Source organism: Oryzias latipes, chromosome 4 (assembly GCF_002234675.1).
Source record: "Oryzias latipes chromosome 4, ASM223467v1".
In the NCBI taxonomy this organism is placed as follows: Eukaryota; Metazoa; Chordata; class Actinopteri; order Beloniformes; family Adrianichthyidae; genus Oryzias; species Oryzias latipes.
This window is the reverse complement of record NC_019862.2, coordinates 14,088,114-14,102,025: the sequence shown is the minus strand read 5'-3', so window position 1 is coordinate 14,102,025 and position 13,912 is coordinate 14,088,114. Positions and strand designations below refer to the sequence as shown.

General features: G+C 38.8%; 2 protein-coding genes across 3 annotated transcripts in view; one reads left to right on the top strand and one right to left on the bottom strand.

The window, feature by feature from the left end:
* The window catches only part of rabgap1l (RAB GTPase activating protein 1 like), a 94,012-nt gene extending 88,069 nt beyond the window's left edge, over window positions 1-5,943 (top strand). For both annotated transcript variants that reach the window (XM_011474036.3, XM_011474035.3), the window contains exons 21-26: window positions 149-259; window positions 1,237-1,341; window positions 1,991-2,074; window positions 2,703-2,774; window positions 3,360-3,560; window positions 3,837-5,943. In XM_011474036.3, the coding sequence (XP_011472338.1) occupies window positions 149-259; window positions 1,237-1,341; window positions 1,991-2,074; window positions 2,703-2,774; window positions 3,360-3,560; window positions 3,837-3,992 (729 nt within the window). In that variant the 3' untranslated portion in view covers window positions 3,993-5,943. The remainder of the gene's footprint in view (window positions 1-148; window positions 260-1,236; window positions 1,342-1,990; window positions 2,075-2,702; window positions 2,775-3,359; window positions 3,561-3,836) is intronic.
* Window positions 5,944-6,756: 813 nt separating this feature from the next.
* LOC101165968 (interferon-induced protein 44-like) lies at window positions 6,757-10,854 on the bottom strand. The gene is made up of 8 exons (XM_023954259.1): window positions 10,407-10,854; window positions 9,192-9,712; window positions 8,343-8,391; window positions 8,041-8,236; window positions 7,802-7,954; window positions 7,540-7,711; window positions 7,369-7,469; window positions 6,757-7,285 (listed from the first exon to the last, which is right to left on the bottom strand). Exons 2-8 carry the CDS (start codon window positions 9,661-9,663, stop codon window positions 7,091-7,093), a joined length of 1,338 nt encoding a protein of 445 aa, XP_023810027.1. The 5' UTR covers window positions 9,664-9,712; window positions 10,407-10,854; the 3' UTR covers window positions 6,757-7,090.
* Window positions 10,855-13,912: the final 3,058 nt, after the last annotated feature.

The window sequence follows — 13,912 nt, the reverse complement described above, 5'->3', positions numbered from 1 at the left end:
TGTGTTGAGGAAGTCCGCTTTCGGATCTTCAGCTGCGTGAGAGCTGAAGTCTGATAGGATTGATGGTGTTTCGTGGTGTGCGATGACATGTGTTGTTGTGCAGTTGTTGTATGAACATATCTAAAGACACAAGCCGCTGTGTGTGCAGAGGGAGAACCGCCGGCTTCAGGAGGCCAGCATGCGGTTGGAGCAAGAGAATGACGATTTGGCCCACGAGCTGGTCACCAGTAAGATCGCCCTCCGGAATGACCTCGATCAGGTAATGCCACGCCCCTATGATCTTTATGCCAAACCTCTATTTTAATGTTGTTGACAATTCAACTGTTTGCTATGACACTTTTTTATTTTTACAAAATAATGTAGAACAAAGTAGGAAAATGTTACTTTTTTCTTTTCTAAATTAACATGAATTGTTATTTATTTGTCTTTTGGGCACAGCACTGCCAAAAGTAATGATGCTGCTATGGCCATAACAAAACTGTGTCTCAACATTACAAGCAGTAGAAGGACATAGCCAAGTCAAAACTGCTGAATAAGGCAAATACAGTTTAAATAAAAAACAATACATACAGTGTGTACAGAGATTTTGTGCAAAAAGGCAAGTGCAAGGCAAAAGCAGAGGAAGACATAGCTGAAGAAACAGTCATTTACATTTGGTGCTGACTGTTGCAGTTTTTATTGTCTATGTGACGCTCATTCAAGAACGTGGCACACACTGGACTGTCGTTACCTCGATACTAGTGCATGTACTGACAGTCGGAAGAGGCTTAGTGCAAAAATGTCGTAGCGGTGTAAATTTAGCAAATCTTGCTCCATGCTTTTTTTCACAGCTCTATTCCGATATATGAAAGACTTGATGTCATAATTCTTGCGATTATTCATTTCTGAATAATGATCAATTTTAAAAACGATTGACACTTCCTTGAATGCAAAGGGACGTCACCATCAAAACCAAGTCTCTGACGGATCAAAGTTCAACACACGTTCAATGGACTCAAGTTTAGAATTTAGAGCCCAAAAACCGTCTTAAAACCGTTTGTAGCGATGCGTGAACGCGATAGTTTTGAAAGTAAATATACAGTTTGAGTTTTTCTATGTTAATATTATTTCATTTCAGCAAACATTAATGTACATGTTAGGTTTTAACAAGGTCTTTTCTTCAGTGGAAGACTTAGAAAGTATTTCTGTCCCATAGCTGTGTTGGTTTTTGAACTGAAGATCTATTGTCAACCTCAGGTGGAAGACAAGGCCGATGCTTTGAATAAGGAGCTGCTGGCCACCAAACAGCGCCTGGTGGAGACGGAGGAGGAGAAGAGACGGCAGGAGGAGGAGACGGCTCAGGTTTTCATCTCTTTGCTCTCAGATGGTTATGCCGTGGCCTACCAGCTGCAACAAACTAAAACACACATCACTGCTTTCACACAACTGTCCAAACATCACTCCATACATTTGTACATGAAGGACTGACAAAACATATATAATTCTCTTAACTACTGATCAAATAAATAAATAACTTTATGGTTTTGTTTTAAATCAGATGTTATATTTGTGCTTTTCTGTATTTAAAAATAGATTCACAGCCGAAAACATTTTTTAATGAAAAAATGTAACAGAATAAACATTTTTTAAATATTTAACTGTAAAATGCTAAATCTTTAGCTTAATTTAAAATCTATAGTTTCTGGTAAAATTTCCACTGACGAACTGTCCAGGACATCAGTGTATTTCCTTTTTCTATAACAATTTATTAAACAAACATATTCTAATTAAACCTGTGAGATTAGGGTTATACTTTAAAGGAAAAATAGTAAAACCCCTAAAATTGTGTTAATATCTGAGCAGCTTTTTTTCTTTTTATTAAAAATCAGCTCACGGCATAAAGGCATGGATAGTGAATATTTTTGATATCAGATTTATTTAGAGAGGCGGATGTGTTCTGCACCTCGACTGTCCTGTTTTAGCATTTCTCTGCCTCCTCTGTCTCCTGCAGCTTAAAGAGGTGTTCAGAAGGGAACTGGAGAAAGCGGAGCAAGAAATCAAGAAGACGACCGCGATCATAGCAGAGTACAAACAGGTAGTGACACACTTTCCAGGTTTCTGACACCAGTTGTTAGACGGCGCATTTATTTCTCTTTTGTGTCTGTGTGAACACAGTGAATTCAAGGATCTGAATAAGATATCTAAAGTCAGCCTGAATGCTTATTCATCCTCTAAGCTGTTGTGGTTGCTAAATGCTCAAGCATCAACTTTCATCCCTATTCTGCTGCTTTCATAGTGTTTACATGAGTTCATCAGAAAGACACTTGTGTTTTACACACATTGACTATATCTTTTTGTGTTTTAAAAAAATTCTGTATCCGTCAACTAAGTAGTCAACCAATTTATTACGTGTGTCTCTTTAAGCAGAACAATAAAGTAATTGGTGTTGTCTGCAATTTGTTAAAAAAATCACTTTTTCCCTCAAATTCTGTAAAATTGTATTCATTTCTCTTGCAAAGTGTGTGGATTTGCTGGTTAATTTTTTGCTGCTGTCTACATATTTTTATAAATGTAAATTATTGTAGAAGGATTATTATGTCCCTCTTAAGTTAGACATGGTTAAATAAAGAAAACAGTTGTTTTTCCTGCATATTTGATGTTTTGAGGAGGATTCAGAGTCTTGATGTCACTGTTTGGGAACCATAACCTCCTCTGTGTTGCAGATCTGCTCCCAGCTGAGCACCAGGCTTGAAAAACAACAGGCGACGACAAAAGAAGAGCTAGACATAGTCAGGGTAAGGTTATACGCTCCTAATGCGGCGGTAATTAGATAACATTTACATGCTGACATGTTGCATCAGAGAGATCTTTTTGAGGCTCTGAGGACTTAGAAGTCTGGTTTGGTAATCTGACAGTTCATCGTCACACCCATTCAGATCCTAATTGCATAAATAATTCTCTTCAGTGATGTGCATGTTGTCAGATTTCCTCTTTGTGGGCGGGAAAGAGGATCTTTCTGATTTTCCTCTCATTTCAATAACACAACAGTGATGCTCTAGAGATTGTTTTGGAGGAGAAATATTCAGAAGACTTTGAAGAGTATTGATCAGAAAAAGTCATGTAATAAATGAAGTGTTTATTCTAACGTGTCTAAAACACCTTTTGATTTTCGCAACAAATGTTGCTGCACAAGCTTAAGTAGGGCTGTTCATGTCCTGTGTTCAAATGGATTACATGTAATCCTGTAAATAATCTCAGAGAAAACTGTTTTCAAAGGGAGTTTGTCGGCAGAATCCCCATTTACCAGAAAACCCTCTTTTGTTCTTTCAGCTGACCCACTTGCCTGGGCTGAACGCCTGTGTGTTTGTATCTCTGTGCAGAATAAAGTCATGGGCTGCGAACACTGCAAGGATCTGTTCAGCACCGTCGGCTCACTCCAGGTTTCCTCGCCTGGCAGAGACAGGACATCCAACGAGCCGCACGACGAGGAGAAGGACGGGCTGCAGGAGCAGCTGAGGCACCTGGAGCTGGAACTGGCACAGACCAAGCTGCAGCTGGTGGAGGCCAAGTGCCGCATTCAGGTCAGCAGAACCACGAAAAGACTCTCACTAAAAACCAGAAGGGTTACTGGCGCCGCTGCCACACTCACTTTTTAGTGAGTTCATGGCATCCACACATGTGCTTCATTTCTAAAGACAAGTCAGAAAATATTACCGGTATTTTATAAAAAAATAAACATCTATGAATGCACTAAACGCCAATACTTAATAAAATTAAGTGATTTTATTATTTTAGATTCCAGAGGCTTATCGTCAGTTTTATTATGACTGTTACTATAAGCTGGCTGCTTTCTGCAGGAGCTGGAGCATCAGCGGGGAGTCCTGATGACTGAAGTCCAAGCTGCCAAGAACTCGTGGTTCAGCAAGACTCTGGGGTCCCTGAAGAGTTCCACCTCTTCCTCCTCCAGCTCTGCATCACAGACCCCATCCTCCCCAAAGGAAGGACCTGCCTAGCTGCGCCTCCCTCCTCCCTCGTGCTCCCCTGCAGGATGCACAAAAAGACAACAACAGCACAAGCTGAAGAAAGTAGCCAGAGAAAAATGCAGTATTCCTTTTTCATCTGGGGGGGGCAGGGACTTCTGCAAGCCCCTCCCAGCGGAGGGGAACAGGTGGGGACACTGGAACAGCCGCCTTATAGGAAGGGTCCGGCCTGAGTATCATCAGAGTCTGACAAGGATTTAAACATCACTGCACCTATCTGTCTTTAATATCACCACCTACTGGGCACTCATTGTTACTGCAGCAGCTTTGTACTCAAACTTTTACCAGGTAAATAAGCAGCATTTCATCTTAAAATGATGATGCAGCTCATCACAGAATTGTTTACGGAAAAAAATAACCATTATAACCAAAACTATCTTCATCACAGAAATGCCCCAGCACTCAAAAAAGGAATACTGCATGCATATTTGCCATTAGAGCTACTCAAAAGTTGTAATTCTTGATAGTAATATAACAATGTTGTCATATAAATATGTATAACTAATTATTGATTTTTTTTGAATAATTTTGTACAGTCCTTTAAGAGAGGAGAAAAAGAACACAGAAGGAAAAGCCCTTAAACGTATTTTCTACTGTCTGAATGTTATTTGTCATCTGTAAATGGAACAACGTAAGCATGGAGTGTGATCAGGATGGTCGAGTCCGAATCCTGAAGAATTTAAGTGACTGCCTGCACATAGCCTTGGTTCAGCGTCCACACTTTAGTTCATTTGATGTCATAGTCCCTGTGCACTAATCCAACCTGAATTTAACTTTTTTTTACCCATTTCAGATTAGATTTAGACTTGCTCTTTTTTCTGTTTGACGAATTTGAAGATTTTTATGACAAATTTTTATTCAAAACTTTTGGGTTTAAAAGTTCTTTTTGTTTTATTATTTTTATTAAGGCGGGAGCTTGTTGTCATGCTAGTTTATTTATCAGTTTTTCTGTCTTCCATGTCAAAACATTGACAAATATTTGACATTTCTTTGCTTTTCAATAATTGCCAAACAAGTACATGACTGTGCCAACTAACCTTCAGCTTTGGGTTCTTCAGAAAGCTCAGATTTGCATAATTAATGCAAGTTTACCTTTAGAAAAAGAAAGAAATGCCAGATTACTAAAATAATAGATCAGCAGAACAATTTCACCTGTGTTCATTAGGTTGGGATTCATTACTTAATAATTTGCCAAAACATGCCAGCTGCCTCGACTTTTTAATCCACTCTGGCTGACACCATATTCAGATTCTGGACTCACACGTGTACTTAGTGTGTATGTGGGTGTGTGTGTGTGTGTGTGTGTGTGTGTGTGTGTGTGTGTGTGTGTGTGTGTGTGAATGTGACTCCAGTGGATGACGTGTCTTCACGTTGCTGCCTTTTCTTTTCATGACTGAATCCGTTGGTCCAAAAGATAAAATCCGACTGTTGAGGCTGTTCTTCTGTCCGTACCAACATCACAGTTGACAGGTCGTGTGATCTGATGGAACGGGAAAACCACGCCACTGATTTCTGTGTGTTCTGCGTTTTCAAGGCCTCTCCTTTTCCTCACTGTTGCTCTGCATTGTTGTTGGTCAGGTCATGAAGGTTGTAACAGTTCACTGGAAACTGTGACCAAGTTGGAGAGAGTTCCCTTCCTGTTATGTGCACTAACAATGTTGACATTTTAAACACTATTTTAAGACGTTGGTTCCTGTGTCTTTTCTTTTTTTTTTTTTTTTTTTTTACTTGTGCGTGTGCCTGAGAGATTGACTGCCAATTTCTAAATCCCAGCTTCTTGAAACCATCAGAACAGGTGTGTGTTGTGTAGTGCAGGGGTTGTAGAGTAGATGTGTTACTGCTCCTCAGCTGGTCTGACTCCATCACCGTTTCCCTGTACTGTAACTGCCTGAGTTGCAATAAAAAACGATAGTTGTTCCTGTTATTTTGGGGTTTTGACAGTTGAAATGCCAGCCTTTACATATAAAATGATGAAGAAGAGGTTTATTACTTTTACATATTTTAGGTGTTAAGTAAATTTATAAAGGAAAAATACTTATTTAATCCTTGCGCTATCCTATCGAGTCAAGATGACCATTAACGTTTTATTCCTACCATGACAAAGGTGGATAAAGATGGAGAAAATTTCATGTAATCCATGGAAACCAGTGAAGATCACAATCATTGAAGAAAAAAGGTTCAGTGCACTGTCTAGTGGGTCAAGACTCCCAACGGTAAAGTGCCTAGGATAGCACAAGGATTAACATGCTTGATCTTCATTCCATACAAGACATAATTTCGACAAATCTTTTTTATCCTGTTTCTTAGATGCAGCAAAGTAAGCTGAAGCATTGGTAGAATAAAGATTTAAATGTATGACTATTTTATTTTTAACTTCCCCATCCTACACCACGTATGTCAGTGTGTATATGTAAATGTTCAAGTACCAATCTTTGGTAGCTCTGAAGTCCACTTCTCCTGCATCAGCTCCTCATCCCACAATGTTACCTAAGGCTTTCTCTTCGTCAGGACCCGTTTGTTGTTTTCCAGGTTCTGGTTGGAATTGAGCTGAAGCGCTTGTGTTTGAACTTTGCCTTCATTACAGTAAAGCAGAGTGGTGGCAAATATGACTCTCCTCCAGTACTTGCACGGGATCTTTGACCCTGTACGTGAGATTCTGAGCGGTGAAAATGAAGCTGGAAACGGTTAAGCGCAACGTCTAATACTGCTTTAAATTCAGGAACAGAAGGTGAACTCATTTCCTGCCACATACCGCTTTATTTATTTATATATGTATTGGTTTTTAATAACAAGCAGAAGATTCTGATTCATTTTTTTCAAACTTTTTACACTTTCAAAGAGTAAGAGCTCAGAATGACAATCAGCTTTGTGTACATTATAGCAACTACACAACCACCAGGTTTTCTACTATTGTAATTTTCTAAGCTTTAGTCATTTTGACAAATTTGAAGCAACATAGTAGTTTGTAATCTCAGTATTGAGAATTGTAGTTTTTGCGGTCCAGCAAGCAGTTTTCATTCTGAAAGCATAAATACTGATGAGCTGTCTTGCACTTTTTGGGTTTGTGATGTTTATTTCACGTTTGTGACACTGCTCAGCTGATCACTGAGGTCATCAAAGAAGTTATCCACAAAGCGAAGCATCTGAACGGCTGCACTGAGCAGCAGGATGTCGATGTTCGTGTCTAATTCCAGCTCCTGACTGTAGTTCTTCACTGGAATGATGCAGGACAAAGGTACACCGACCCGAGTGCCGGCCTCCTGCACCTGGATCACATGATGACAGGACTATCAGTGACTCTTAGAACTGTGAGTACATTTTAGTATTGATAATTGTGAAAAATCCTTACCACATCTCTAATGTAGCTGCTTCTGTAGACATTTCTGATGTCTTCTTTCACCAAAGAGCAGGCTTCATCTACTTTAGTGAGCAACACCAGCTGAGGGATCCCTGAAAACCAGCAGAAATGTCACCAAAAGAAAATTGTTCTACATGAGAAACAGAGCCAAACCCTTCTTACCCATCAAGTTGACCTTCCTACGGATAGTTTTCAGCTTTTCCTCCATCTTTGTGGACATGATGGAGATCTTGCTGGCGTCCAGGACATAAGTCACACAGTGGATCTTGTCTTTTAGACCTGGACTCTTGCAGAAACCGTGAGCCTCTGATTGCAGAGGAACAGAGGGGTTGAACTGCATTTGTCAAGAGAATTACAGAGTAACTTGGTTATTGCTAAACAAACACTTCAGGTGGCTTTCCCAACAGAATTAGATCATGTGTACCTGGTAACGGTCAGGCAGATGACCGTTAAGAATATTGCTGATGTCGTCTATATCAATTCCTGCTCCCACGTTTTCCTCCAGTCCCATGGTGTCACACAGGATGAGTGGCAGAGGTTTGCCTTCTCTTCCAGCCTTCACGGTGTATGTTCGAAACTGTTGAGCACGCAATAAGCAAGGTAAAAATAAAACATAAATGGATGGAACAAAAGTAACTTCTTTTTATACCTTTAGTCTCTCACCTGTGTCGTCAGACTGGTGGAGCAGCTTCCAGATATGGCCTGACTGGTGACATGACCTCTAAAAATGGAGTTGATGGAATTGAAAAAGCTGGACTTTCCAGCTCCAACTGGTCCAATGAGTAAAACCCGAGCCTGGGTCACTGAGCTGTTCAAAGGTCTGTAGGTTCGAATGCTCTCCATCAGCTCAGACTTTCTCCTGTACACACATGCAAGAAACTTTTTTAAAAAGGTAGGTTTTTGTTGTTGTTATTACCAAATGTGTAGTAACTCAGCTACAGCTGTTTGAATTGATATTTTCTTACTTAGACTCCCAGATTACAACTCTCCAGGGTTTCTCCAATTCAACAGTCTCTATTAAAGAACAGAAAAAATTCTGATTAATGAAAATTTAAAATATTATAACATTTCAAAAACACAACATTAGATCACATAACAGCATTTCAATCAATTTAAGGTCACTGGTGAGAGCTGTGCCTGGACTATTGACTCACTACATCTCCCAGCAGCCTCAGTGCATAGTCCCTGGTTGCCACTCGCCTGATTCCCATTGACAATCATCCACTTGAGCCTTAAGCAGTGCATCGAGCCTCGCTCAGTTCCAGGTTTGTTCCTTAATGCCTACATTACTAAACTTTATTATTCTGATCTGACATTCTGTTTCCTGACTCTGTTCGTCTGCCCTGACTCAAGCCTGAACTACGTTATTCAAACTCTGCATAATGAAAGCAGAATAAGATGAGTACACTTAACCCACAACAACAGCACAGACAGATGTTGGTTCTGGGGAAGAACAGAGCACTTCAATGTAAAGTCTTTCTATTTTCATTTAAATGCACAAGTGACTTACGTATTGAGTAAAGTGTTACTAAAACTGTATTAGGATTGCTTTGCGCTACGTTACATCAAAGACTAATGTGCTATACTAATACATTACTATGGTAATGAAATACTCCCTAACACTGGTTCTGTTGTTTTTATTACTATTGGAATCTACCCTGAAGAAGTTAACCCAGTTTGAATATCAAGCTCCTCCTCTGGTTGTCATAAAAACAAGATGGTTAAAATATGTCTGTCAGCAGGGAGGTCTACATTTGCTGCAGAAAATCACTTTTTTTTAGCTTTTGATCAAAAACCAGGTGTGTTGGACTTACCTTCCACTTGGTAAACTTCACACTCGGTCATGGTGAGGTCGTTGCCGTGCAGCTCTGCAGTATTGAAGTTATAATACTTTCCAGGATTGCTGTACACCTTTGGTTGGTTTCCATGGACAAGAATTAATGCTTCTCCAAAATAAGGACCACAGGTGCTGTGCATTCTCAACGCATATTGAGCATCGTTGACTGGATATTTGTTGAGCTTTTCTCCACTGAAGGAGAACAGAAAGGCTTGGCCATCATTTACAAACTGTCCAGACTGACTGAACGGTTGACTGGTGTAGCCTCCAAACACATGTCCAGAGGTGTTGTAGCCCACAGACACAGTGGGTGACTTGTTGTCACAGTGTTGGTGGAAATCTGCTCCAGTGAAACCATGGATGCTGGCTTTGTAGAGCAAATTCAGTTTGACTTTTCCCAGCTGAGAGCAGATCGCTTTCTGCTGCGTCTTGGTGAGCTTGGAGTTCATCTGGACTGAGGATGCTGCTAATCCTTAGATTCTTAATGACGACCGGATGCTTAATTTTGGGGGGGAAACGGATACAAGAAAGAAGTATTAGCCTTGTTATTAAATAAATCACAGCACTTTGTCTTTGTTATTTGACCAAAATAATAAAAAAAATAAACATCTTGATTAGTGGAAAACTGAAACCATTGACCAAAAATAGTTCTTATTAGTTTTCCTGTAACACTTCAATCACATTGCAAGTTTTTTCTAGAACAAGTTTATCAACAAATAAATCTATATTCGCCGTGGTTCGCAGAAATCCACCCATACTGAAATTAAAAACTACATCATGGTTTTGATGAAGTTCGACAACTGGTATATATTTTTTTTATTTTCTATCTTCTGAGTTTCTTATTTCTTATAAAATAATAATAATAATATTAATAATAATAGAAATAATAATAATAATAAAATGTTAAGTATGATAGGTGGAGATTTCTCTTCTCTGTTGAAAGATAAGTATCGATTCCCTCATCCTTTAAAAAGCCACACCTACAGTGCTGTCTCTACTGCACTACATCACATCAGAACACAGAAATGTATTAATAATCACTAAAATTCTAATTCTTTCAAAGCAACTGATTCACATACGGGTTTATGTCTCCACTTTTAGGGGGGAAAACATAAAAGATAAGATAAAAAGAAAAATGAGAATTTAAAAAATGATATTTAAACATATCATTACTTAATAAATCGAGTCTTACCGTCTTCCTTTAGTAAATATGCGCGGAGATGGAAACCTGACAGAGGACTCCTCTCGTGATAACGAATCACGTGATGTCTCCAGTGGCGCCACCAGGGGGTGGCCAGGGGTGGCCACTGCCACCCCTCTCCGACACCTGGCCACCCCAGTGGCCACCCCACGGACACCCCAGTAGCCACTATAAACTGTGGTAGCATCAGTTGTGCGTTTCATCCCAAATGCACAGCCAGCAAGCGGGCAAGTCGCTCTGATCACCTAAACCGGCCCTCACCCCCTCCCCTCCCTGCTGCCTTTGAGTGCGCAGACATCTACAGAGGAGCCGCTGGACGCAGAATGAATAAGACGCGTGGTTCACTTCCGCGTTCGAACCCTCAGATCCTCCGGGCCGGTCAGATAAAAGAACCAGTCTCAGTCACTAAAGATGAACTTTCTTTATTACTTTTTCCTTAAGTCCAAAACGGCGACTGACCGCGCGTGTATGCGCTCCACACACTCACACGCGCTATCCCCCCTCTCTTCCTGCATCGCGCGAGCAACGGTTTCAGCACGCAAACACACGCACGCACGCACACACAATCACACATCCCAAAATGCTACGTTTCTTTTCCTGTTAAATATTTTCCGTGGGTCTTTAACAATCTGTTTACTGTACTTTAGATCTGTATAGATAGATAGATAGATAGATAGATAGATAGATAGATAGATAGATAGATAGATAGATAGATAGATAGATAGATAGATAGATAGATAGATAGATAGATAGATAGATAGATGACTTTATTAATCCCACAATGGGGAAATTTCATTTATCTGTGGCAGCAACACGACATTCAGAAATAATCGGTATAATATAACATCAATAAAGGACATCACAAATGACATTTATATTAAATAATTAAAAATATCACTGAAAATTATTATGAAAAATTATTATCAAAAATTAGATTCTTATTAAATAAAGAAATATATATTAAATATTAAATAAACACAGCTGCAAAGGTGTAAAAAACATGCAGTCTGCAAAACATGTAAACCCGGTGTGCAAATACTTGGTGCAAATACGCCACATCATCAGCGGCGGTGGATGTGTCATTACTTCTTATTAATAAGTAAAAAAAAGGACGTCCCTGTCACAAGCCACTCATTTTCATGGCACTATTTAAGCACTGGTTGTTGTGTTACCGCAACATTTTGATGTGTTTTTGTTTGCACAGAGTTACCTATAGTCATTAGTTGATGCTTGTGTCTGTCCATTTTCAGAGAATGAAGAGAAATTCAACATATATTCTTATTTTAAGAATAAAAGTGCAGCAGAAGGAGTGAAAGAGATGGTAGGGGAGCAACAGAGGAGTAGTGAGGAGGAGGAGGAAGATGAGACAGAGCAGCATGAATGACAGAAGAGAATAAGGAAGACAAAGATGAGACGGCATCAGAGGAGGGACAGTCAGCATCATTGGTCAGAGAAACAAGGCAGAACTCAGCATAAGGGGCTCCACCTGTTCCTGGACCAACTGGTGAAGTTAGAATTATGTTACCCTAATAATAAAAACATTTCATGATTATAAGTCTGAATAGAAATGTCTACAGATATAATTAATAATTAGAATGATATTTTTATTATTATTTCAGAACAACAGATTTCATTTTTTGTTTATTATAGATATCTCTCAGTCAAGAGCCGAACACCCCAAGCAGACACACCAAAGCATTAAATATAAACAATATATATATATATATATATATATATATATATATATATATATATATATATATATATATATATATATATATATATATATATATATCAGTAGTAGTATCTACTAATGGTATCTACTAGTATCTATTAGTTATTATACTAGTAGTATCTACTATAAGTTCATGTTCTACAAAATATCAGTAGGCATTTATCAATATACTGATTGTATATTGGTGACTGAAGCTTCAGTATCTTTAGAGCTATTGAGGATTTTTGACCGAATATGATCCATATTTCTATATGACTAATAGAAAAACATAAACAAAGTTCATTTCTGGCCAAGTCTTTGTTTTAGTCGGACAATAAGGTCATGAATACTTAGTACAGAAAGTTTGGTGACTGAAACTTCAGTATTTTTAAAAGCTATTGATCACTTTAATTATGATTCTTGTCTCTAATAAATGTGAAAAATATGTGCAATAAAATATAATAAAGAAAGACACACAAAATATTTATTTTAGCATGAATATGCTGACAGATATTCATTACCAGTTCATATAAATGTAGAGATGTATTCACTTTTCAAAAGAGTATTGATTTTTATAGCATGGTGTTTCACAGAGGTTGCACTTTGTTGACGGTCCCTTGGCTGCCGGCTCGCTGCGTGTCTGCATTTACACCTCGAAGAGAACAATTTTGATCAAAAGGTGAAAAAACGATCTTTTTTCTTTTGAAGTGAAATTGTAGTTCACTCTCTGGGTTAATACAAAAGGAATTAGATACTTGCTGGCACATTTGAACGTTTATCGGAAGAGTTATTGAGGCCGGAAGTCCGAATCTGTGAATATCTTTCTAACTTTACCGAACTAATGAAAAGGAGAATAAAGGCTGCAGCGATCCTCTACACCCAAACGTGTCTCTGAGCTCCTTATTTTACAGATGAAACTCCGCTTTACTGACACCGAACCCCTGAAAGACTGCTACACGGAAAATAATCTCATTTTGAGTCGCCAAAAGGCTCAAAATCTCTTTGTTTTAAACCTATAATCCGGAAATAAAGCTTCACAAAAGGCTCCACATATTTCATCTTCAAGCTAGGCTCCGATAAACAGACAACTTCGGTGTTTTCTCCTTGTTAATCTATGAACTTTTTCCCGTAAATTTACGAGTTTTTATCTCCTAATAAATTTACTTTTTTTTGGTGGCCATTAAACTCTGTTGTAAACTCTTAACTACAAAGCCACTAGCTCTCTAACATTAGCCATAACACTGAATGCTCCTGAAAGACTCAGCTTCACTGCTCTCGCGCAATATTGCGACTTTAATCTCGAAACTTTATTTCGACTTTTATCTCGACACGACAAGTTTTTTCTCGAAACTTTGTGTCGAGTTTTTTCTCGTCATGACGAGATTAAAGTCGACATGACGACTTTAATCTCGTCATGTTGGCCAGAATTTTTTTTCCTCACCGTGGCCCTAAAACTCCGTCGTACTCGCGCAACATTGCGACTTTAATCTCGAAACTTTATTTCGACTTTTATCTCGACACGACGAGTTTTTTCTCGAAACTTTTTGCCTTGTTTTTTCTCGTCATGACGAGATTAAAGTCGACATGACGACTTTAATCTCGTCACGTTGGCCAGAGTCGGTTTACACTTGTCCTCCCCCTGCTGGGTTCTGCTCATGTGTTAATTAGCCAGGACTGACAAACAAGGATGAGGAGTTAGAAAAGCCATTTCAACAATGAAAGACTGCTTTTTCATTTGTTTTGTATGTCTTTTATATATCTTTATTTCTAATTATTGCTTTTT

Bases quoted from the DNA above. Each gene is read 5' to 3' on its own strand.
- LOC101165968 (XM_023954259.1), bottom strand. From the start codon at position 9,663: ATGAACTCCAAGCTCACCAAGACGCAGCAGAAAGCGATCTGCTCTCAG. The intron at 8,392-9,191 runs GTAAGTCCAACA...GTTCTTTAATAG, and splicing joins TGAAGTTTACCAAGTGGAAG to AGACTGTTGAATTGGAGAAA. The intron at 7,955-8,040 runs GTGAGAGACTAA...CGTGCTCAACAG, and splicing joins CCACCAGTCTGACGACACAG to TTTCGAACATACACCGTGAA.